Source organism: Rhincodon typus, chromosome 14, assembly GCF_021869965.1.
Source record: "Rhincodon typus isolate 14 chromosome 14, sRhiTyp1.1, whole genome shotgun sequence".
Taxonomy (NCBI): Eukaryota; Metazoa; Chordata; class Chondrichthyes; order Orectolobiformes; family Rhincodontidae; genus Rhincodon; species Rhincodon typus.
In genome coordinates, this window is record NC_063345.1 from 135,330 (window position 1) to 161,252 (window position 25,923).

Here is a 25,923-nt window from a genome sequence, read left to right on the forward strand (position 1 = left end):
CTAGTCCTAAGTGTTCTAAGTCCTAGTCCTAAGTGTTCTAAGTCCTAAACTTCTTCAGCCAGAGAGTGGTGAATCTAAGGAACTCACTGCCACAGGAGGCTGTGGAGGTCAGGTCATTGAGTATATTTAAGATGGAGGTAGTTAGGTTCTTGATTGTCAAGGGGATCAAGGGTTACGGGGAGAAAGTGGAGAATGGGGTTGAGAAACATCAGCCATGATTGAATGGTGGAGCAGACTCAATGGGCTGAATGGCCTAATTTCTGCTCCTATGTCTTATGGTCCCTAAGCTTACAACATTTCTCGTCACCGAAGGCACCCGAAGCATCCTTACCTTTCATCCTCAAGAATATGCTGGTCCTGAACTCTGGTCAACTGGCCCTTAAAAGACTCATACATGTCAGATATGGATTTACATTCAAACTTAAATGAACATTTCTATCACTTTGTGGTCTCGCTTCCCCAACAGACCCCGCCCAACAACAGTTATTTAATCTTTCCTCATGTTTTATCAAGAGCTTGCAAATATTATATTCAACACTTATTGGGGATATGGCTCTGCTCATCAGACATCAGGACCCTTTAAAGCAAATACAAAGCATTAAAGCTTACCAGTCTGTCAAGACTTGTGCCAGCTGCTGTTGTAGGACGTTCTTCAGGACGATAGGGTCTGAATCGAGCATTAAATCCATCAGCCACCGATCGACCTGAGCGACTTGCTGACCAAGTCTTCGGTTTGCCACAGCCTTGAAATGCCTAGAGGGAAATAAAATTGACAACCCATCAGACACGCCATACTTTTATAAAATGTATTAAATTGGCTTGTCCATTTTTGGAATGCGTTTCTAAATGTTTAAAATGAAGCTTAACCTCCATACATAGAGAAGACTGTGATTTTCCACTTTGGACACCGGAGTGGGGACAAGGTTAACAGCCTATTCTATTTGTGTTTTTGATTTCCAGCACTCATAGTTCCTTGTTTTTATTTAAGTGTTTAATATTCTACAAATCAGAATCAAATCCCATCACGGCAGATGATGAAATGTGAATTCAATAAAATCTGGAATTAAAACTAGGTCGATTGATGACTATGTAACCAGCTGATTCACCAATGCCTTTTAGGGAGGGAAATCTGCCATCCTTACCCGGTACGTCCTCCATGTGACTTCAAATCCATCTCAAAGTGGTAGTGTCTTAACTGCCCTCTGAAATGGTCTAGCAAGCCACCAATTCAAAAGCAATTAGGGATGGGCAGAACATTCTGGCCCAGTTAACAACACCCATCCCATGAATGAATAATAGTTCCGATTTGAGCGGGTTATCATTCATTTAAAAACTTAAAGAACTGCAGATGCTGTGAATCAGGAACAAAAACAAAGTTGCTGGAAAAGCTCAGTAGGTCTGGCAGCATCTGTGAAGGAAAAAACAGAATTAACGTTTTGGGGCTGGTGACCCTTCCTCAGAACTCATTTACTTAGCATTTATCATTTGTTTAGTTGTTTTCAAAAGTTTAGACATCAGGAAACCCCTAGCCCTGCAGTTTGCCATTAAGGTACACAAGAGACTCCCTGAATTCTTCTGGGATAAATAACTCAGTAAATCTCTGCTGAGGAACTGAATTTCCTGCTTTGGGTGGGTGCTGAGTGTGCCTTTGATACATCTTAAATCAAACCATCTGCGAGATGGCATACAGTATCGTAATTCTCTAGCAAGTTGGATGGCCTCAACTATGGTACAGTCATCTTGATATTGGGGAGACAGATTGCAGACTGGGAACTTTTGCTTTGCCGAACACCTATGCTCTGTCATAAATATGACCAAGTTTCCAGTTGCCTGCCACTTCAACACAGAGCTATGTTCCATGGCTGACGTTCCTGTTTTAGGCCTGCTGCAGTGCTCCAGCAAGACTCAATGCAAGCTAGAAGAGTGAAAACTTATCTTCCACTTCAGGATACTACAGCCTTCAGTTTGAGCCTAATAATTTTACAGCCCGAGTACCTTCTTTCTTGTCTATTACCTGCCCCACACCAAGTCCTGTCATGACATGGGTTGCTTTCAGCACGCCCACCCATTTTCACTCACTCACAGGCCACATAACCTTTCCTTCTCTCTCTCTCAGCTCCCTCTTCACAAATCCACTCACTCCTCCACCGCCTCCTACACACTCCCCACCCCTCCCATCAGGGTCTGGACTTTAAATACTAACTCGGTTTTCTCTTCACAGATGCTGCCAAAAGTACTGAGTTTCTCCAGCAATTTCTGTTTTTGATGGTACAGAGCTCCTTTTTGTGGACCTGAGTGGTCTCCATAACGTTTTGTGAAAGTTATCCAGTTTTTTTTTTTTTAAATCAGAAACTGATCAGAACATGGTTACCTCATATCAAAGCTCTTCCCCATCCAAAACAGTAGCTGCTGTAAGAGATTTACTGTTCTTTGATTGTTCACTGAACCTGTTTCACATTCATGTTGCTGCATCCGAGTTGAAGCCATTTTTGGATGGCAGAAGAGCAAACCAAATGACAGCACAATAACTTGCACATTGTGTCTCCAGATGTTCGGCTCACAGCTGAAGCCATCAAGCGTCTTTAAAGTATGTTACTCAGTTCCCACAATCAAAAGAAATGTAATTGAATCTTTTGAGGTGATGATCAGCTGAGTAGATAAAGGTAGTGCAATTTATGTAGTTTATATGGACTTCAGCAAAGCCTTGATAAAGCCTTACCTGGGTAATAGAAAAAAACAGGTAAAGACACATAGATCCAAACAGATGCAGTTTAACCCTGAACATGAGATGATGCATTTTGGAAAGAGTAAAAGATAAGGGACTACTCAATGAATAGCAGGACACTAGGAAGCTCAGAGGAACAGAGGGATCTTGGGGCATCGTCCACAGATCCTGAAGGTGACAGGTTAATAGCGCCACTAAGGCGGCATATGGGACACTTGCCTTTATCAGTTGAGGCATAAATTATAATAGCAGGGAGCTGTACAAAACTTGATTTAGCCCACAGCTGAAGTACTGTGTGCAGTTATGGTTAACACACTATAGGAAGGATGTGATTGTATTAGAGGAGGTGCAGAGGAAATTCACCAGAATGTTACCTGGGTTGGAGCATTTTGGCTATGAAGAGAGATTAAATTCAGATTCTTTTCTTAAGAGCAGAGAAGGCTGAGAATTGAAGTGCAGAGATTATGAGGGGCATGGACAGGTTGGATAGAGAGCAATTGCTTCCCTTAGTTCAAAACTCAATAACAAGACGGCATAATTTTAAACGTAAAGGGCAGGAGAGGATTCTTTTTTCAACCCGAGAGTGTGGGAATCTGGAATGCACTACCCAGGAAAGTAGTAGAGGCAGGAAATTTCAATCTTTAAAAAAAGTACTTGGATGAGGACCTGAAATGTCATAACATTCAAGGCTATGGACCAAGTGCTGCAAAGTGAGATTAGTGTAGATAGATCAATGGAGATTCAAATGAGACAAAAGGGCCTCTGCTGTGCCATATGACTCTATGACTGCACTCGTACTGTCAAGCTGTCCCTGGAATGTGGTGAATGCCCATTTGAACAGATTGCCACTTGGACAGAATTTTATATTGCTTCAGGGATCTGAAGCCTCCTTTCAGAACACCTACCCCACATCTTCAGCTGACCCTGGAAATTTGCTTCTCAGAAGGAAGTGCCATTCCATTCTCCACAGGGTTTCTTGTATGAGCTGCAGCTGAACATCCTTCACTTCTTTGACCTCGTCAACCAAATAGACACAGGACAGAATTTCATCCTGCCATCTGGAGGTAGGTGCACCCCCATGACAGACTTGCCATGTGGGCATCCTCCCCTTTACCATTGGTGGAGGGTGTTACATGAATCAGTGCCATGTAACAAAAGATGGTCATGTACTGTCAGGCTCTTGATTTTTTTTGTGGCCTTAAGGAGTCCACGTTCCATGTCTGAACAAGGTTGCACGAGGTTGCAGCCCCATTCCACCAGGGAGGCTGCTCCTCAAGTTTTGTCTTCATTTCAGCCCTACGCTCATGATTTGCCTCACTCGCTTCTGTGCCTATGTTTGCACCAGGTTGTTCCAAATGTGGGAGCACACAGCATCTACTGGTACACTTCAGGCATTCCCTCAATTGCTCGTTGTTGCAGCCTTCAGACTCAATTACTGGGGGTCACGATTTCAAGGTGAGAGGGGAAAAGTTTAAGGGAGATACGCGTGGAAAGTTCTTTACGCAGAGGGTGGTGGGTGCCTGGAATGCATTGTCAGCGGAAGTGGTAGAGGCGGGCACGATAGCGTCATTTAAGATGTATCTAGACAGATACATGAATGGGCAGGGAGCAGAGGGATACACAGATCCTTGGGAAATAGGCAACAGGTTTAGATAGAGGATCTGGATCGGCGCAGGCTTGGAAGGCCAAAGGGCCTGTTCCTGTGCTGTAATTTTCTTTCTTCTTTGTTCAGAGTACATCAACAGTATTTTGAATTTGACAAATCTATTAATTTTTTAAATTTTGTTACACCGCTCCTTTAAAAGGATGTTAATTTAGTTAATTAGCTTAACTAGTTCTTTGTTTAGCAAAAGAGTAAGCAGCTAACCTGACTGCTTCCATACTCTCTTGTTTTATATTGCCCCTCTGTGATATTGCTGTTAAAATGAGCCAATTCATGCTTGTCATTTATTTACCCATTCCAAAAACCTATCCAAGTTCTTTTGAAGTTCAACAATATTCTTCTTACAGTACACAAAGTTTTGTGCCATTTTCTCGAGAGCTAGAAGGTTCACATCCATTTGAAAGGAATTCATTACTTCCAAAATTTCAAGCTTTTGTGGCTCCCAGTTAGTTGAGTATTCCTTTGTCAACAGTTCTGTGACTTCTTTCCTCTAGGAAGTCTCCTTCTCCCTCTCCCTCTCTGCCCTTCAGTGTAGTTCTTCTCCCAGCACTCCTCCTCCTCTCCTGCAGCATCCTTCTTCCCACCCTCCCACTACTTACAGCAGACTCTTCATCATACCCTGCCTCCTCTTCCCCAGTAAATGCACCCACCCACTTCCCACCACCCCCAAAACACATGATTTAGCAAATATTCTGACACCTGGTAATTCCTAAACTGTCACACTTACTTTCCTAACTACTTGTCATTCTGCCAATCATACACCATTTTTGTCCTGTGTTTGTTGCTGATAGGTATACTCGTGCTTTAGTTTCTTACTTTGTAGATTAAAGACGACCAATCACCAATCACTACTTGGAGGCTGGAAAGCAAAATAAAAAGCAGCATCTCCTCCCGGCCTCTAGAGCGAATTCCCACCTAAGTAGTACTCAGCTCACAAAGCAATATCTTCGGATCACTGTGTTTCCCTCCCAAGGCAGGATATTTTTCTTTGTTCTTTCACATGGGTGTGGGCATCACTACAAAGACCAGCATTGTCTAGGTAGCAGTTAAGAGTCAAACACATGCATGCAACTCCAGACAGACAGCCAAGACAGACCAGTTAAGGATGGCAGATTTTCTTCCCTAAATGACATTAGTGAACCAGATGAATATTTACAACAATGGTTACACACCATCATTTGACAAGCTTCTAATTTCAAATTTTACTGAATTCAAGTTTCACCACCTGCCATGGTGGGATTTTAACCTAATGTCTCCAGAATATTTGCCAGTGCCTCTGGATTACCAGTCCAAAGACATCATCACGATGCCACTGCCTCCGCTGAGGGGATATCCAACTGCTCATTCTTTCTCGATACGTATAGACTAATTAGTTGTCATCCTTGTAAATATTCACTGCGCCCTTTCCAGTGTCTCTATATCCTTATTATACTATTTCAAGTTGAACTACATGCAATACTGTCGTCCAAATAAGGTTCAGTATGGTTTAGGCAAAGATCTGTAGCTCGGGTTATGGGTGAGGTTGTTGGCTTGCTCGCCGAGCTGGCTTGTTCTCGTTCAGACGTTTCGTAACCGTCCTAGGTAACATCATCAGTGAGGCCTCCAATGAAGTGATGTTATTCTACTCCGCTTGGAATTTATACTGTCCAGTCCGTTATGGTGAGTAGTGTCATTTCCGGTTTTGATCTGTATGGGTTTGTATATGGGGTCCAATTCTATGGGTGGAGAACCACGCCTCTAGGAATTCCTGTGCAGTCAATATTTGGCTTGGGCTACTATGGTTACCTTGTCCCAGTTAAACTGATGGCCTTCATGTCTGAGTGTGCTGATATTAAGGAGAGTTCGTCATTGCTGCCCCGAACACCTAACTCTGCTTTCTCTCCACAGATGCTGCCGGACCTGCCAAGTTTTCCTCGACTCATTAGGTCCAGAACTGCCCCTCCCTTGTTGGGCTATGTACAGGCTAAAAAGGTTCTCTTGGATGCTTAAGAATTTTTCCTCCTCTCTACCTCCCACAATAGAACAATTCCAGTTAACATTTGGGTACTTAAAACTCCAAACTATTACTGCCTTGCTGTTCTGCCACTTCTTTGAAGTTTGGTTACATATTTGATCACCTATGTCTATCAGACTGTTTGGAACCCATAATACAGTGAGTTTGCCCCTTTTGTGTTTTTTACTTGTACCCATATGATCTCATTTGATGATACTTTCAAGATATTATCCTCACTGATATTATTGATTCTTTGATTTATATTGCAATACCTCCTCTTCTATTTCCCTCTCTTTCCTGTCTGAATACCCTATAACCAGGAATATTCAGCTACCAATCCTGCCAAGGTTCAGTCATAGCTATGGTCTCTGTGCCTTCAGCTCAAGAACCTTATTCCTCAGGTTCCTTGCAGTAAAATAAACTCCATTTAGCCTCGCTAAACTGACTTCTAACCTATCTAGTCTGTTATCCTGTGATGTCACACCTGAAATTTTGTTGAAGCAGTTCTACTATTTGTCCATCTGCTTCAGGAATCTCTCCACTTTTGCTGCTCCTCTTAGCTGCAGAGTCTCTCGCAGGGCCACCGCCTGCTTAGTGTCTGATAACAGTAGCCTAGGGTTCTGTATTACTGGTTCAGTGACATTACAAAATTGGGGTTCAGTAGCCTAAGATGGATCCATTCATAACAGGTGCCTTTTCTTCTTTGGCCAATGTGCAGACATTTGATAATTAAAGCCAAATATTCGTGATCAGATCAATGAACAACTCAACAGTATAAATAATTCTTTCTTAAAATTTTAAGCATTCAAATACATTAGCATGCAATAGAGGAAGACTTCTTGAGGAAAGGCTGCTGTTGCTGTTAAGCTGAGCAAGTTGACAGTTACACAGATTTAAGAGCAGGGACAAACGTACAACATTTTGAAAATGTCTCCATTTAAAGATAAAGAAAAGATTACATCAACCAGGCACTAAGTCATGAATATACCTTTTGAGAGATCTGCATGCTGTTCTCCTGCATGTTCATGATTGCCTCAGATATCTTGACATCAATGGGGTCCATTACTGATTCAATGTTGAATGGTCCCTCCAACCTTTCTGCAACCATTAACATCGCATCTGTAAGTGGAAATGGTCAGTTATTGCCACACCTTAATAACAACTGCTTTATTTCAAAACTTCCAACTCTTTGCCCAAAGACGAACTCAAATCACCTTTGCACATTTGTCATCAGTAGCTAGGAACAAAGTTGAAGCTGGAACCAATCTAAACACCGCAGAAGGAGCAGATTACAAACAGTCAGAGCAGCAGCAGCGAGATAAGGGATTCAAACAATTCAAAGGTAACATGTATCAAAACAAGGCAGATTGCAGTAGGAGCTGGACACAAATGGAAGTTCAATGGTCAAATGGAAGCAGAGTTCCTAGAAACTGTAAACAGACAGGGCATACAACTGGGTAAAAGCACAGGTGTCAGTTAGCTGAATTGGCTGCTTTGCAATGCAGTGATAAGAACACAAGAACATATGAAATAAGAGCAGGAGTAGGCCATCTGGCCCCTCGAGCCTGCCTCGCCATTTAATAAGATCATGGCTGATCTTTTTGAGACTCAGCTCCACTAATCCACCTGCTCACCATTACCCTCAATTCCTTTACTGTTCAAAAATCTTTCTTTGTCATAAAAACATGCAATAAAGTTCACTCGACAGAGAATTCGACAGAATCACAATCCTTTGGGTGAAGAAGTTCCTCAACTCAGTACTAAATCTGCTTCCCCTTATTTTGAGGCTATGCTCCCTAATTGTAGTTTCACCCACTAGGTGAAAATAACCTCCCTAATTCTATCTTATCTATTTCCTTCATAATTTTGACTTTCTATAAGATTTTCATCTCCCCCCTCCCCCCATTCTTCTAAATTTCTATGAGTATAGTCCCACTCTAGTCAATTTCTCCTCAACAGCATGGGTTCAACTCCTGCATTGGCTGAGATTACCATAAAGGACTCTCCTTCTCAACCTCTACTATACCTGAGACATGGTAACCCTCAGGTTAAACCACCAACAGCTGTCTCTTTCTAATGGGAGTCTATGCTGATCAAAAGCTACTATCTAACTATTTGGCCCTGTGGATTGGAAAATAGCATGTCACTCAGTCTTTTAATAAGGTCAAAAGAAGAAAACCAAGGAATTTTCAACCAGTTAGCCAAATACCTGTGATGGGGAAGTTGGCAATTCCAGGGATGGCAGGTCTGATGTATGAGGACAGATTGACTAGGTTGGGATTGTTTTTGCTAAACTTCAGACGAATGAGGGGTGGTGGGGGGGGAATCTCAGAGACTTACAAAATTCTAACAGGACTGGACAGGGTAGATGCAGGGAAGACGTTCCCGACGGTGGGTGTGTCCAGAACCAGGGCTCACAGTCTGAGGATTCGGGACATGCCATTTAGGTCGGAGATGAGGAGACATTTCTTCACCCAAACAGTGGTGAGCCTTTGGAATTCATTACCACAGAAAGTAGTTGATGCCAAAACATTGAATATATTCAAGAGGCGACTAGATATAGCATTTGGGGGTGAATGGGATCAAAGTTTATGGGGAGAAAGCAGGATTAGGCTATTGAGTTGGACGATCAGCCATGGATTCACGGCAGGCAAGTAATGCCTGACAAACCTCATGGAAATTTTTTTGGAAGAGCTCCATTGCCTTGTTTGTCCTGCCCACATGCATCATCTTATTCAGATTTAATTCCACTTGCCCCACACACACACACCCACACCAAACAGCAAGAGCCCCAACACCAGTCCCCATGGAACCCCACTGGACACAGGCTTCCAATCACAAAAACACCATCAACAAAACACCATCAACCATCACCTTCTGCTTCCTGCCACTCAGCCAATTCTAGATTCAATTTGTCAATTCTTCTTGGATCCCTCCTTAGCTTCACCATCAGTCTCCCATGTGGGACCCTATCAAATGCCTTGCTGATGTCCAAGTAGACAATGTCAAAGGTATTGTCATCTATACACCTGGTCACCTCTTCGAAAAATTCAATCAAGTCGGTCAGACATAACCTCCATTAACAAAACCATGCTGACTGTTCTTGATTAATTCCAGTCTTTTGAAGTGCAGGTAAATGATGTCCTTCAGAATTGTTTCCAACAGTTTCCCCACCACTGAGGTTAGACTGATTAGCCTGTAGTTTCCTGGTTTTTCCCTTGCTACCTTCTTGGATAATGGCACTGCATTGGCTGCCCTCCAGTCCGCTGGCACCTCTCCTATAGATAGGAAATGAAAATTATTGCCAGTGTGCCTCATAGCTTCCCCTTGCTTCATTCAACCATCTGGGATACATCTCCTCCAGCCATGAAGATTTATCTAGTTTTAAGCCTACCAGGCCACTCTGAACATCCTCTCTGCCTATGCTAAATTTCATTAATTATATCACAGTCCTTCTCCCTGATCTCTGTACCCACATCACTCATTCCCTGAGGTACATCAGCTTCTCATCAGCTTCCAAAATAGAAAACTGATTTGTGTACAGGACCTAGGGAACTCCTGCACTACCTGGTGGTCACCCATTCCCTTCTTTCCTCCAGATCCCTCACTGTGTTGTGACCATCTCTCTAAATATGCTATTCACACAATTCTCTGTGGCAAACCCACGAGCCTGTCCAGCCACTGCTTGAGCTCTGAAACCTGAAGCTCAAGTTTGTGTAGTTGGTAGCACTTCCTGCAGACATGGTCATCCTCAACGCTAGCAGTTCCCATAACTCCCCACGTGACAGGTCGCACATTCCGCCTGGCTGATATCAAATCCTTAGGCATACTGGCTGACATTATTCTTAAATAATTTGGCACATTTTAAATAACTGCTATTTAGGGTACAGACTAGACTTTGGATTGAAATTAGCCCTTAAATTAAGATATTCCTTAAAACCTACCATTTGAGACTCACTTAATCTATTAATTTTTTGGTCATAGAGACACTAAATACCCAGCTTCCACTTTAAATGCTGGAAATACTGAGCAAGTGTACTCATTAACTGGATGTTTTTCGTGCACTCATGACATGGCTGGTCCTAATGCAGGTTTCAATCTGTGCTATAATCCCTTCCTGCACTGGAGACATTATTTCTCTTTAACCTTAATTAAAGCACTTCTTTCATCCTCTGCCCCGAATTCCCAGTTTCTCACTTTGTCTGTCTCAGTGTCACTCTGGCAAAATCTCCCTCACTGACTATGCAGCTTACTTTGACCTTGTATTTTAAACAAACCCTTTTTAAAAGGCATTTTAATCAATCTGTTCAGATATGCTGTAACACACCTCTGGAGAAGGTGGGACTTGAACAAGATCCTCAGGGCTCAGAGGCAGGAACACTACCAACAGCCTCTCAAGATGATGGCGCTGGCATAGTATGTAGTGTTCAGCCTACTGAGGCGGCTCGCTCCAGGCCGGCCGTATCCTTTTCTCTTCCCGATGTCGCAGGAGGTTGTGGAAGTGGTGGAGCCCAGAGCAGGGACTCCTGGCTTCAGTAGGCCCGGAGCAGGGAATTTTGGAGGCGGCAATGGGTCGTTGATTGCAGCAGCGTCAGTGCCAGAACAGGGATTCCTGACATCGGTAGGTCCAGAGCGGGGAATCTTGGCGGTGTCAGCAAGGCAGCAGTATGAGGAGCCAGAGTCCCCTGGTGCATCAGCATCGTCGTTGCTGTACCTGGAGTGGGAACTCCTTGAGGCCAACCTTGTATAGATATTGCAGAAACCCTGGAGCCACATTTGGGACACTGGTCGATGAAGATGAACTCTAAGTAATTTCTTCTTCTTATTCTTTTTAAGACTTAAAACAGTGCTGGCTTGCAGCACAAGACACTTTTGACTGTATCTCCCTAGGTATGTAACAATAAAAATCATTCATAAATCATTCATTCACTTCCACTGCACTGCACTGCACTGCAAGAGCCCCTTGATGAGTCACTTCTTTATCTCAATTCCTCCTACAGTAATCAACACCTGCCTGTTTAACTGCTCTATTTTAACTTTGTATGTCTGATTCTGACTTTTACTCTATAATTAAACTTGCAGAGGATTTGCTAGTTGAATTCCCACTTGGATCCAAATCCCCAGATACTCATTCTGTCTCAGTCTCACTCACTCCGACCATAGGGCTTAATAATTATATTCTATTTATAAATGTTCTAGTCACCTTGAATAAAATTTTCCAGTTGAGTGAAACAGAAATTGCATATTTGACTTCTATTAGTCATTGCTGGACCACTTTTTCCTGGGAGAATTTTATTCTGCAAGGGAATGTCCACTTTATTGTACGTTTGATAGACTTATTTCAATGCTAGTCATTTCTTTTTTAAAAATTTTATAAAATACATTCATGGGCTGTAGGTATAGCTGGCAAGGCCAACATTTATTGTCCATCCCTAAATGACCTTGAGATGTATTTGAACCGCTGCAATCCATGTGACCTTGGGACGCCCATAGCGCAGTTAGCAAAGTAGTCCAGGATTTTGACCTAACAACCATGGAACAGTGATTTATTTCCAAGTTAGGATACGGTGCAACTTGATTTGATTTGATTTATTGTCACATGTACTTAAGCACAATGAAAACTTTATCTGCAAGCAGCACAGGCAAATCATAGTAATCAAGGACATACAGATCATATGGTGAGACAAAACTTGGATAGAGTAAGGCATATAGGTTACAACGCACAAGATCAACATTCACATGATCAGCATTATTTGAAGTTAGAGAGTCCCTTAGAAGGGAACCTGCCAGTGATAGTGTTCTCATGCATCTGCTGCTCCTGTCCTTCAACATAGTAAAGATTGTGGGTTTAGAGGTGCTGTCAAAGGAACTTTGAGTTACAGTAGTACACCTCGGAAATGATACACACTAAGTGACGAAGGAAGAGAATTTTGAAAGCAGTGGATGAGATTCCAAACAATGGACTGCTTTGTCCTGGGAGGTGTCGAGTGTCTTGAGCATTCTGAAGGGCAGGCAAGTGGAGAGTATATCATCATACACCTACCTTATACATGGTGGAATTGACTTGGGGAGTCAGGTGGTGAGTTACTCACTGCAGGGTTCCTAGCTTCCAACTCATTCTTGTAGCTATGGAACTCATCTAGCTGATTTGGTTCAGTTCAGTTTCTGGTCAATGGTAATCAACAGGATATTTATAGTGGGGGAATTCAGTAATGGTGATGCCATTGAACTGTAAGGGGCAATGCTTAGTTTCTCTTTTGTTCAAGAAGGTCACTGTATAGTAACAGTGTGTCTAACATGAAATAGAAAGACAGAGCATAGAAAATAGGGGCAGGAGAAGGCCATTTGGCCCTTTCAGCCTATTCCACCATTTCATACGATCATGGCTGATCATCCAAATAAGTACTCTACTCATACTTTTTCCCTGTTCTTTTTAGCCCCAAAGAGCAATATCATCATAGATCATAGAATTCCTACAGGGTAGAAACAGGCCCTTCGGCCTAACAAGTCCACGCCGACCATCAGAGCATCCCATCAGACCCATCCTACATATCCCACCTAATCTACACATCCCTGAAAACAATGGGCAATTTAGCATGGACAATCCAGCTAGCCTGCACATCTTTGGACTGTGGGAGGAAACCGAAGCACCCGGAGGAAACCCACACAGACACGGGGAGAATGCGCAATCTCCACACAGACAGTCGCCCGAGGGTGGAATCAAACCCAGGTCCCTGGTGCTGTGAGGCAGCAGTGCTAACCACTGTGCCACTGTGCCGCCCCAATATCTAACTCCTCCTTGAAAACACCTCTGTTTTGGCCTCAACCACTTTCTGTGGGAGAGAATTTCACAGACTCACCACTCTCAGGGTAAAGAAATTTCTCATCTCAGTCCTGAATGACCTGCCCTGAATCATTAGATTGTGGCCCTTGTTCTGGTCTCCCCGATCATCAGGTAAATTTTTTGTGCGCTTACCCAGTCTAATTCTGTTAGAATTTTGTAGATTTCTATAAGATCCACCCCCACCTCATTCTTCTCAACTCTAGTGAACACAGAACTAACCAATCACATCTCTCTTCTTGCATCAGTCCTGCTAACCGAGGAATCAGTCTGGTAAACCATTGTTGCACACCCTCCAAAGCCAGAACATCCTTCCTCAGATATGGAGATCAAAACTGCACAGTACTCTAGGCGTGGTCTCATCAATGTACAATTGCAGCAAGTCATCCCTGCTGCTGTACTTGAATCCTCTCACTATGATGACGAATGTACCATTTGCAGCCTTCACCACCTGCTGCACCCGCAATGCTTACTTTCAGCGACTGGTGCGCAAGGACATCCAGATCTCTTTGCACCTCCCCCTTTCCCAATCTATCACATTCAGATTATAATCCACCTTCTTGTTTTTGCTACCGAAATGGTACCAAAACCTCTCATTTATCCACATTACATTGGCATCTGTCATGCATTTGTCCACACTGAACTTGTCCAAATCACAAAGCATCCCTGCATCCTCCTCGCAGTTCACTCTCTCACCCAGTTTTGTGTCGTCAGCAAACTTGGAGATATTTCATGAATAGCTACTAACACATGGCACTGGCAGAAAAATACTAGAAAAGTACAGGGGAAGATTAATCAGAAAAAGAAAGCTCATGATAGTCGCTAAAAAAAAAAAACAACACTGCAATTAGCCTAGAGGAGTATACAAAGTAGAAGGATCAAGTTAAAAAGAAAGGACTCAAGGGGCATGAAAAGCATTAGCAAGCAAGACAAAGGGAATCCAAAGAGCAAAAGTATAGTTAAGGTAAAAATGGGACCGATCAGAGATGAGGAAGAGAACTTGTGTGAAATCGCAGAAGATATGGAAGAATTTTAAGCAGATTTTTTGTCTCTGTATTCACAAAGGAAAGGGATGATATAGATACAGTAATCCAAGAGGAGCTGGATGAAATATTGGACAAAATAATCATAACAAGACCGGAAGTGTTAGACGAGTTGGAATCCTTGAAAGTGGATAAATCGCCAGGGCCAGGTGGATTGTTCCCTGGGACGTTGAAGGAGGTCAGGGAGGAAATAGCAGATGCTCTGGAGGATTATTTTCTAATCTTCACTAGACACGGGTGAGGTGCCAGAAAACTGGAGGAATGCAAATGTGGTTCCACTGTTTAGAAAGGGTACAAAGGAAATGCTAAACAATTATAGGCCAATTAGTCTTTCTTCAGTAGTGGGCAAATTGTTCGAATCAATCCTGAGATTGGATAAACTATCATTTAGAAAGACAGAGTATCAGGGATAATCAGCATGGCTTTAAGCGAAGTTCATACCTTACAAATTTGACCAATTCTTTGAGGAAGTGAGAAGGAGGATCGACAAGTAGCAGAAGATTAGAGGGGATGAGGTCAAAACTTTTTTTCTTATGCGCAGAATGGTGGGTGCCCAGAATTCACTGCCCGAGTTGGTGGTGAAGGCTGAGACCCTAAACTCTTTCAAAAAGTAGCTGGATCTGCACCTTGAGTGCCGTAAACTGCAGCGTTATGTGGCGTGTGCAGGAACATAGGATGAGAAAGGGCATCAGGGTGTCTTTGTATCAGCGTGGACAAGATGGGCCAAATGGTCCACTTTAGTGCTATATCATTTCTGTGGTTCTATGGTTTTAAAGGAATCAAAGGGTATGGGAGAGAAATCCAGAACAGGAGAATGAGTTGGATGATCAGCCATGATCGTACTGAATTGCAGAGAAGGCTGGAAGGGCCAAATGGCCTTTTCCTTCTCTTATTTTCTGTTTCTTTTTCTTCACATGACTGCTGAAAATTTGTTTTACTTGATATCTAAGAAGTCCACCCATGATTATACTTTGCATAATACTACAGTTAGTTAAAGTTCTTACGTCTACTGGCTGGAAAGAAGATGAGTTCCAAACATCTCTTCTTTTCAAGAGGCCCAGCAGTTGTGTTTGCCAAACAGGCAGTGATCAGGCTAGTGGCCGGCTTTTCCCAAGGATCAGCACCCCCCAGGAAACAATCACACTTATTGAGGCTCAAGGCTGGCAACTGTTTTGACCAAGAGTGCCATCAGGAGGCTAATGACGGCTAGCCAAACAATGATGCCCCGAGCCCGAGCCCTGACCATGTGTGTGTGTTCATGGATTGAGGGTTGTAGTGGAGTGGGCATTGTGGTGCTAAGTAGCAAGGGCAGCTGGTGGCTCTCATTGAGCCCCTCTTTCCCCATTCTAGGTCCCTCAATCGGATCTTGGAGTGTCTTTGAATGTGGGACTCCTATATCAGAATCCCCCGCCTCTCCCATGGGAGCTGGAATGCAAACACACCAAGGGTTTATTTCTATTTTCGTCAATGTTACCTCAGTTAGTATTGCTTAAGCTTTCAGCCTCTTCAATCGCCATTCTGCATATTTTACTCAAATTGTTACTGCTTTCTACAAGCCTCAACGTTACTGTTCCTCTTTCTGAATTGCCTGCAACGTGCCACCTCTAAGGAGTTTACACAAATTTACATCCCCAGCAATAGAAACTGATGAGTTCTCAGATATAAAGCTTGACAAGGAGGAGAAGCATACAGATTAAAAATAAACTAGCTCAAATCTCCAAAATGGAGGAGAATGAACTGCATTGTGTAAAAGGTTATCAGGAGCCCCACCATTAATGTGAAGAGACACAAGCCTTTTCCTGCTGTTATCACTGACAACAATAAGTGAAATAAGTGTTGCAATGCACAAGAATGTTTACGGTTTTCTCACCTACCCTTGGCATTTTACTCTTGCTCCGAATCATACTCTCTTCCATTTTCCTCCATTCCTACCATTCCACCATCATAAAATTCTTTATCATGAAACTTAAAAAAAAACTTACCAATAAAATTGTTCCACTCTGTGTCCAGATCTGCCTGATTGGCCAAGCAACCCTTCATGACATTCAGGCAGTAATTTTTACAAGGTTTAAGAGGAAGTAACCCTAGACATTGTGGACAGTACGTCATCTTCAGCAGTGCGTTGGTACACTCTGTTGTTGGATTGACCTATTTTTTTTTAAAAAAAAGATGTAGATGATATGACATGCAGTAAAAGGTTTCGATACCCATCATTCTATCCTTAACTTCCAGCTCATTTCAAGGTTTTGAGAGTTGATAGCTTTGGATCTCAGTTTTGCTCCAAAAAATTCATGACAAATGACTGAGAATTATCTTCAACTACAGGCTGTCAATAGTACAGTACGAAGTGACCGTTGCCCTTGAAATGTAAAGCCAGATGCTTGATAAATACAGACAGAAGTGGCTATGGCAATGAATCGTAACCACCAATATTCGGTGATAATGATCACAACTCCCTGACCTTCACTACAGTCATGGAGAGGGATAGGAGCAGACGGTATGGGAAAGTATTTAATTGGGGGAGGGGGAATTACAATGCTATTAGGCAAGAACTGCGGAGCATAAATTGGGAACAGATGATCTCAGGAAAATGCACGACAGAAGTGTGGAGGTTGTTTAGGGAGCAGTTGCTACAGGTACTGGATAGGTTTCTCCCACCGAGGCAAGGAAGGGATGGTAAAATTAAGGAACCTTGGATGACAAGACACGTTGAACACCTAGTCAAGAGGAAGAAGGAAGCTTACTTAAGGTTGAGGAAGCAAGGATCAGACAGGGCTCTAGAAGTCTACAAGGTAGCCAGGAAGGAGCTAAAGAATGGACTTAGGAGATCAAGAAGGGGGTATGAGAAAACCTTGGTGGGTAGGATCAAGGAAAACCCCAAAGCTTTCTATACTTACGTGAGGAAGAAGAGGATGGCCAGAGTGAGGGTAGGGCCAATCAGGGATAGTGGAGGGAAATTGTGTATGGAGTCAGAGGAGGAAGGGGAGGTCCTTAATGAATACATTGCTTCAATATTCACCTGTGAGAGGGACCTTGACGTTTGTGAGGACAGCATGAAACAGGCAGACATGCTCGAACAGGTAGTTGTTAGGAAGGAGGATGTGCTAGAAATTTTGAAAAACATGAGAATAGATAGGTCCCCTGGGCCAGACGGGATATACCCAAGGTTATTACAGGTGAGGGAAGAGATTGTTGCTCCTTTGGCGATGATCTTTGCATCCTCACTGTCCACTGGAATAGTACCAGATGATTGGAGGGTGGCAAATGTCATTCCTTTGTTCAAGAAAGGGAACAGGGATAATCCTGGGAATTACAGACCAGTCAGTCTTAGTTCTGTGGTGGGCAAATTATTGGAGAGGATTCTGAGAGATAGTATTTACAATTATTTGGAAAAGCACAGTTTGATTAGGAATAGTCAGCGTGGCTTTGAGGGTGGCAGGTCATGCCTCTCAAGCCTTATTGAATTCTTTGAGGATGTGACAAAACACATCGATGAAGGTAGAGCAGTGGATGTGGTGTACATGGATTTCAGCAAGGCATTTGATAAGATTCCACACGGTAGGCTCATTCAGAAAGTAAGGAGTCATGGGATTCAGGGAAATTTGGCTGTCTGGATACAAAACTGGCTGTCCAATAGAAGACAGAGGGTGGGAGTAGATGGAAAGTGTTCATCCTGGAGCTCGGTGACCAACGGTGTTCCACAGGTACAAACACAAAGTTGCTGGAAAAACTCAGCAGGTCTGGCAGCATCTGTGAAGGAAAAAACAGAGTTAGTGTTTCGGGTCCAGTGACCCTTCCTCAGAACAGGTCCACAGGGATCTGCTGTGGGACCTCTGCTCTTTGTGATCTTTATAAATTACTTGGATGAGGAAGTAGAAGGGTGGGTTAGTAAGTTTGCCGATGACATGAAGTTTGGTGGAGTTGTGGACAGCGTGGAGGGCTGTTGTAGGTTGCAATGGGACATTGACAGATGCAGAGCTGGGCAAGGACGTGGCAGATGGAATTCAACCCAGAAAAGTGTGAAGTGATTCATTTTGGAAGGTCGAATCCGAATGCAGAATACAGAATACAGAGCTAATGACAGGATTCTCGGCATTGTGGAGGAACAGAGGGATCTTGGGGTCCGCATTCATACATCCCTCAAAGTTTCTACCCATGTTGATAGGGTTGTAAAGAAGGCGTACGGTGTGTTGGCTTTCATTGGCAGGGGAATTGAGTTTAAAGAGCCGCGAGGTTATGCTGCAGCTCTATAAAACTCTGGTTAGACCACACTTGCAATATTGTGTTCAGTTCTGGTCACCTCATTATAGGAAAGACGTGGAAGCTTTAGAGAGGGTGCAGTGGAGACTTACCAGGATGCTGCCTGGACTGGAGGGCAGGTCTTAAGAGGAAAGGTTGAGGAAGCTAGGGCTTTTCTCATTGGAGCAAGGAAGGATGAGAGGTGACTTGATAAAGGTATACAAGATGATGAGAGGCATAGATAGAGTGGATAGTCAGAGACTTTTTCCCAGGGCAGAAATTACTATTACGAGGGGGCATAATTTTCAGGTGATTGGAAGAAGGTATAGGGAAATGTCAGAGGTAGGTTCTTCACACAGAGTGGTGGGCGTGTGGAATGCGCTGCCAGCAATGGTAGTTCAGTCAGATACTTTACTGCCTTTTAAGTAACTCTTGGATAGGCACATGGAGGACAGTAAAATGTAGGGTATGCAGGGTACATTGAACTTAGTAGGATAATAGGTCAGCACAACATCGTGGGCCGAAGGGCCTGTACTGTCCTGTCCTGAACTGTTCTATGTTCTAGTATTGGTGATGGTCTGAAATCGCATGGCACCAGGTTATAGTCAACAGGTTTACTTCAAATCACAAGCTGTCAACACTCCACCTCACATCATTTGCATGATCTTTTGATCTCTGCCCATTGATCTCTTTGCATATAAATTCTGGGCCTGTATGCTTTTCTTCACTTCACCTGATGAAGGGGCAGTGCTTTGAAAGCTTGAGATTTCAAATAAACCTGTTGGACTAGAATCATAGAATCATAGAAACCCTACAGTGTGGAAACAGGCCCTTCAGCCCAACAAGTCCACACCGAACCTCCAAGCATCCCACCCAGACCCATCCCCCTATAACCCACCTAATCTACACATCCCTGAACACCACGGTCAATCTCCCATGGCCTATCCACCTAAACTGCACATCTTTGGACTGTGGGAAGAAACCGGGGCACCCGGAGGAAACCCACGCAGACATGGGGAGAATGTGCAAATTCCACACAGACAGGCACCCAAGGGTGGAGTTGAACCCGGGTCCCTGGCACTGTGAGGCAGCAGTGCTAACCACTGTGCCACCGTGCCGCCCCGGTATTGTGTGATTTCTGCCATTGCCCACCCCAGTCCAACACTGGTACCTCCACATCATTACAATATGGGTGATGGCATAGCAAAGTAAAAATACATTTGCAATTTAATTTTCTTTCTCTTTTAGATTTGAGAGAAATTATGTTTTACAAAACTACTTGAGCATTTTGAGGATGTATCTAGCAGAACAGATAGTGGGGAACCAGTGGATGTAGTATATTTAAATTTTGGGACAGTTTTTGCAATTCTTTGCCCAACATGTGTTATTATAAAAGGTAGAATTTTTACATTCTCTAGAAGAATAATCTCCCAAGAGCTTCATACATGTTTTTAGCTTCTAATGCTCATATCACCTGTCAAAATTATTTTCTTAACTGTTTTGAATTCAATATAAAAGTTTGTCCTGATTTTTTCTTTACGTTCTGGAACCATTGCCTATCTGCCTCAGGCACTAACTCATATCCAGCCAATGTAGTTTTCTTTATAGCATCACAATCCTATGGAATCTCCTTCGACAATGATGCATACATTTCCCGTACTTTACATAATTTATACTGCACGAGCAATGTCCAGCGCTCTTTTGCCCAGCCATTTTCTCAAGTGACATGAAGAATGCATCTGCGTCCTTAGAACATAGAACATAGAACATTACAGCGCAGTACAGGCCCTTCGGCCCTCGATGTTGCGCCGACCTGTGAAACCAATCTGAAGCCCATCTAACCTAAACTATTCCATTATCATCCATATGTTTATCCAATGACCATTTAAATGCCCTTAAAGTGGACGAGTCTACTATTTTTGCAGGCAGGGCATTCCACGCCCTTACTACTCTCTGAGTAAAGAACCTACCTCTGACATCTGTCCTATATCTATCACCCCTCAATTTAAAGCTATGTCCCCTCGTGCTAGCCATCACCATCCGAGGAAAAAGGCTCCCACTGTCTACCCTATCTAATCCTCTGATCATCCTTTTCCTCAAATTTTGTGGGACCTGTACAAACTTAAAACATTTCTGTACTGGACTTCAAACATGACTCAGATTCTCCACACGAGGGCCTGCATCAGCATCAGCATCTCATCCCCTGCTTCAACTGCATCATTTTAAGTTGCTATTCATGGCCCCTCACTTTTTCTTCTCATTCAAGTTTTAAATCTATTTCTCTCATTTCCATCTCCAGCTTTCAATCTTTACAATGGTAAAGGAGAACGTAGGTACGGAATACAGGAAAACGTTCTGTAAGGAACTTGCACGGTTTAACATAGGAAATGGGAAAGTATTGGAGGCTCCGTCGGGCTTAAAAACAGACAAATCCCCTGGCCTGGATGAATTGCATCCCAGGCTGCTGTGGAAGGTGAGGAAGGAAATTGCAGGGGCTCTGATACAAATTTTTAATTCCTCTCCAGCCACAGGGGAAAATGCCAGCATACTGAAGAATGGTTAATGTGGTTCCACGTTTCAAGAAGGGTTGTAGAGATGAACCTGGAAATTACAGACCAGTGAGTCTCACGTCAGTGGTAGGAAAACTATTTGAGAAACTTCTCAAGGAGACAATTAAAATCCTTTGGAAAAGCATGGGACAATTAAGGATAGTCAGGATGACTTTGTCAGAGGGAGGTCATGCCTAACAAATTGTTGGAATTTTTTGAAAAAGTGATCAAGTATGTGAATGAGGGAAGTTCAGTTGATGTAGTTTATATGGATTTTAGCAAAGCTTTTGCCAATATCCCACATGGGAGACTGACCAACAAAGTTAAAGCACATAGAATGGAGGGAAACTTGTCCAGATGGGTCAGAATCTGCCTTAGTAATAGGACACAAAGGGTAGGGGTAGAAGGTTGTTTGAGTGGCTAGAGGCCGGTGTCCAGCAGTGTACCACAGGATTGTGTCATTAGATATGTGTATGTATATATATATAAAAAAATGATATAGATGAAAATGTGGGATATGTTAAGCAAATTTGAAGACAACACCAAGATAGGGTGGTTAAATGTGAAGATGGTTGTAGATTACAGGAAGGCATAGATGGGTTGGTCAGATGGGCAGAGAATGGGACATGGCGTTAAGTGCAAGGTGAAGCACTTTGGAAGAAGAAACAAGATGAGAGAGTATTCAATGAATGGCAGGACACTTGGTAGCTCAGAGGAACAAGAGGGATCTTGGGGTAATTATTCACAGATCCATGAAGTTGGCAGAGTATGTGAATAAGGTAGTTAAGGAGGCACAGGGGACAGTTGCTTTCATCAGTCTTGGCATCAAGAGCAAGGTGGTAATGTTGGAGTTGTACAGAGCATTGTTCAGGCCACAGCTGAAGTACTGTGTGTAGTTCTGGTCACCTCACTACAGGAGGTAGCACCAGAGGGGGTACAGAGGAGGTTCACCAGGATGTTGCCTGGGATTGACCAGTTGCGATAGAAGGACAGACTAAATGGGCTTGAATTGTTTTCTTTGGAGTACAGAAAGCTGAGGGGGGAATATGATTGAAGTGTATAAGATTATGAGGGGTATGGACAGGCTGAGTAGGGAGCAACTGTTCCCCTTGGTTGAGGGATCAATCACGAAGGGCATAGTTTTAGGATAGGGGCAGGAGATTCAGAGGGGGTATGGGAAAAAACATTTTCACTCAGACAGTGGTGGGAGTCTGTAACGCAATGCCTGGGAAGGTAGTGGAGGCCAGAAACCTTACAACCTTTAAAAAAATACTTGCATGAACACTTGAAATGTCCCATATTCTTGAATGCTTTGCTAAGTGCAAGAAATTGGGATTAGTGCGCCTTTAGTGGAGGTTATTGACAGTGATGACTCGATGGGCCAAAGGGCCTTTTCTATGCTGGATGACTCTATGACTCTAAGAAGCCTTGGTGGATTTAATGTCACTCCAATATTCAAGAAGGGAGGTAGATAGAAAACGGAGTTGTAGACCAATAAGCCAAACATCAGTAATGAGGAAAATTCTCAAATCTATTGTCAAGAACTTTATAGCGGAGAATTTAGAAAGCAGTCACAGCATCAGAGAGTCAGTATGGACTTATGAAGGGGAAATCATGTGAGACAAATCTGTTGGAATTCTATGAAGATGTAACTATTAGAGTTGACAAGGCAGAGCCAGTCAATGTGGTATATTTGTCAAAAGCTTTCTGAAAGTCCAAAGTCCTGCATGAGAGACTATCTTGCAAGATTAAAACGCACGGGATTGGGTGGGGTGGGCGGGGAGGGGGCAAGTATATGGAGGTGGATGGAAAACCGGTTGGCAGAAAGGAAACAGTAGAAATTAAATGGGTCTATGACTCGAGAACACTAGTTCTGGGTTTTCCTTCTCCAGATGCTTTCACCGGCACTTAGGCAGCACCAAGTGCCTGGCTCACACTTCAAAAAGGTCTCTGGCTTATTACGTAAAAATCGCAGCTTATAGTAACTGTTATATTGAAAATAAAACGGCTTTTCTCCAGGTAAAGTAGCAGCTTTTTATTGCAGGCAACAGAAAGAGCTCTTGAACTCCTAACTGTAACCCTATCGTGTTCAGGCAGCTGAACAGCCTGGGGCTCTGACAGTCAATCCCACAACTGATGGCATGCAGAGGATGTTGTCATCATTAGCTGTTGACTAATCCACGACCAATCAGCTTCTTGTTGCCAGCTGAATCTCCATTAGTACACACATTTGGATCCGGCTCCAGCTCCAACTGCTAGTACTGAAGACTTGTGCTCTTGAACTTTCTACTCTGTCACCAGTAAAGTGATGGAAGGTGTCAGTAACAGTGCTATCAAGCAGCACCTGCTCAGAAATAACCTGCTCAGTGACGCCCAGTTTGGGTTCCACCAGGGCCACTCAGCTCCTGATCTCATTACAGCCTTGGTTCAAACATGGACAAAACATGGTGACGGTGACAGTGATAGTAGCTCCTCTTAACATCAAGGCCACATTCAAGTGTAGCATCAAGGAACCCTATCTAAACTGGAATCAATGGGAATTGGGAGCAAACTCTCTGCTGGTTACGAAGGAAGATGGTTGAGGTTGCTGGAGGTCAATCATCGCAGCTCCAGGCTATCATTGCAGGAGTTGCGCAGGGTGGTGTCCTAGGTCCAAACATCTTCAGCTGCTTCATCAATGACCTTCCCTCCATCATAAGATCAGAAATGGGGATGTTTGCCAATGAATGCACAATGTTCAGCACCATTTGTGACTCCTCAGATACTGAAGCAGGAATCAGTGCTGGAGCAAGGAAGTGAATGGACTGTAGCCAAACTTGCAGATGAGACAAAAATAGGTGGAAAGGCAGGTTGGGAGAGGGACACAAACAGTTTACCAAGAGAAATTAATAGGTTACGTATGTAGGCAAAAAGTTTCAAACAGAGTATATTGTGGGGAAAATGTGAAGTTATTGGTTTTGGACGGGAGAACAAAAGAACAGTATTATTTTAATGCAGAAAGGCAACTCAAAAAGGACTTGGGGGTACATGTGCATAAACAGGAACCTAGCACGTAGGTGTGCAGGTAATCAGGAAAGCTCATGAAATGTTGGCCCGTATTTCAAGAGTGTTAAAGTTAGGGTTAGCCAAGTCCTACTGCACTTGTACAAGGTACAGGTGAGACCACTTCTGGAGTAATGAGAGTAGTGTTGGTCTCAATATTTCATGGATGCAGCTCAGAGAAAGTTCACTGGAATGATCCCTGTCATGGATTGATTGTCATATGAGCAAAGGCTAAACAGGTTGGGAATCTAGAAGAATGCGGTGATCTTATGGAATAGCAGAGCAGGCTCACTCTTGTTCCTATTTCTTATGGTTCATCCAAATGAGTTAACCAACCCCCTCAATTCAGAGTAAGAATAATAAGCCAGCTGAGACCAAATTAAACAAAAGAACTGCAGATGCTGTAAATCAGAAACAAAAACAGGAATTGCTGGAAAAGCTCAGCAGGCCTGGCAGCATCTACGAAGAGAAATCAGAGTTAATGTTTTGGGTCTGGTGACCCTTCCTCAGTGTGGACTAGATGGGCCAAATAGCCTCTTTCTGCACTGTAGGGATTCTATGATAAGAACAGAGCTCGGCCAGATAGACTAGAACCTAAGTGGTACTATATGGTAAATGGAAAGGCCGTGGGGAATATTGATGCACAGAGAGATCTGGGTGTTCAGGTCCATTGTACCCTGAAGGTGGCAACGCAGGTCGATAGAGTGGTCAAGGCGGCATACGGCATGCTTTCATTCATCGGACGGGGTATTGAGTACAAGAATTGGCAGGTCATGTTACAGTTGTATAGGACTTTGGTTCGACCACATTTGGAATACTGCGTACAGTTCTGGTCGCCACATTACCAAAAGGATGTGGATGCTTTGGAGAGGGCGCAGAGGAGGTTCACCAGGATGTTGCCTGGTATGGAGGCACTAGCTATGAAGAGAGGTTGAGTAGATTAGGATTATTTACATTAGAAAGACGGAGGTTGAGGAGGGACCTGATTGAGGCCTACAAAATCATGAGAGGCATAGACAGGGTGGATAGCAAGAAGCTTTTTCCCCAGAGTGGGGGACTCAATTACTAGGGGTCACAATTTCAAGGTGAGAGGGGAAATGTTTAAGGGAGATATGCATGGAAAGTTCTTTACGCAGAGGGTGGTGGGTGCCTGGAACGCATTGCCAGCGGAGGTGGTAGAGGCGGGCACAATAGCGTCATTTGAGATGTATCTGGACAGATACATGAATGGGCAGGGAGCAGAGGAATACAGATCCTTGGAAAAAGGCAACAGGTTTAGATAGAGGATCTGGATCGGCGCAAGCTTGGAGGGCCGAAGGGTCTGTTCCTGTGCTGTACTTTTCTTTGTTCTTTTGTAATTTTCTTTGTTCTAAGGTTGGAAGGAAAAGCAATAGCTGAGTAATAGGCAACCTTCAAGGAGGAGTGGAAAGAGCACAAAGTATTTTCCCTCAAAAAGAAAAGAAAAGGGAGGACAAACAAATTCAGAGTTCCCCGAATGATGAACATAGCTAAAAGTTAAGTTAAACAACCAAAGGTCTGTTTAGGAAATTAATTATGGAAAAAATGGCTGCGAGCATAAAAGGGAAAATCCAAAATCTCAATGGCTATATCAATAAGCAAAAATGTGGTTTAAAAAAAAAGACCAATTTGAGACCAAACAGGGGATTTAAACGTGGAGGCAAGGGGTAATAAAACTCATTTCTTTGCATCTGTCTTCACCTATGAAGCAGGTGCTGCTCAAGCCATGATTATAAAAGAGGAAATTGGTCACTATTAGTAAGGAAGACATGTTGTTTAGGAAACATTTCGCCCAAATAACTTGGAGTTT

General features: G+C 43.3%; 1 protein-coding gene across 1 annotated transcript in view; it reads right to left on the reverse strand.

Moving 5' to 3' along the window:
• gpc4 (glypican 4) overlaps nt 1–25,923 on the reverse strand; it is a 97,192-nt gene that overhangs the window by 59,389 nt on the left and 11,880 nt on the right. Inside the window, exons 3-5 of the mRNA XM_048605431.1 lie at nt 16,248–16,413; nt 7,370–7,500; nt 610–753 (exon numbers count right to left, since the gene is read on the reverse strand). Of these exons, the coding sequence (XP_048461388.1) occupies nt 610–753; nt 7,370–7,500; nt 16,248–16,413 (441 nt within the window). The remainder of the gene's footprint in view (nt 1–609; nt 754–7,369; nt 7,501–16,247; nt 16,414–25,923) is intronic.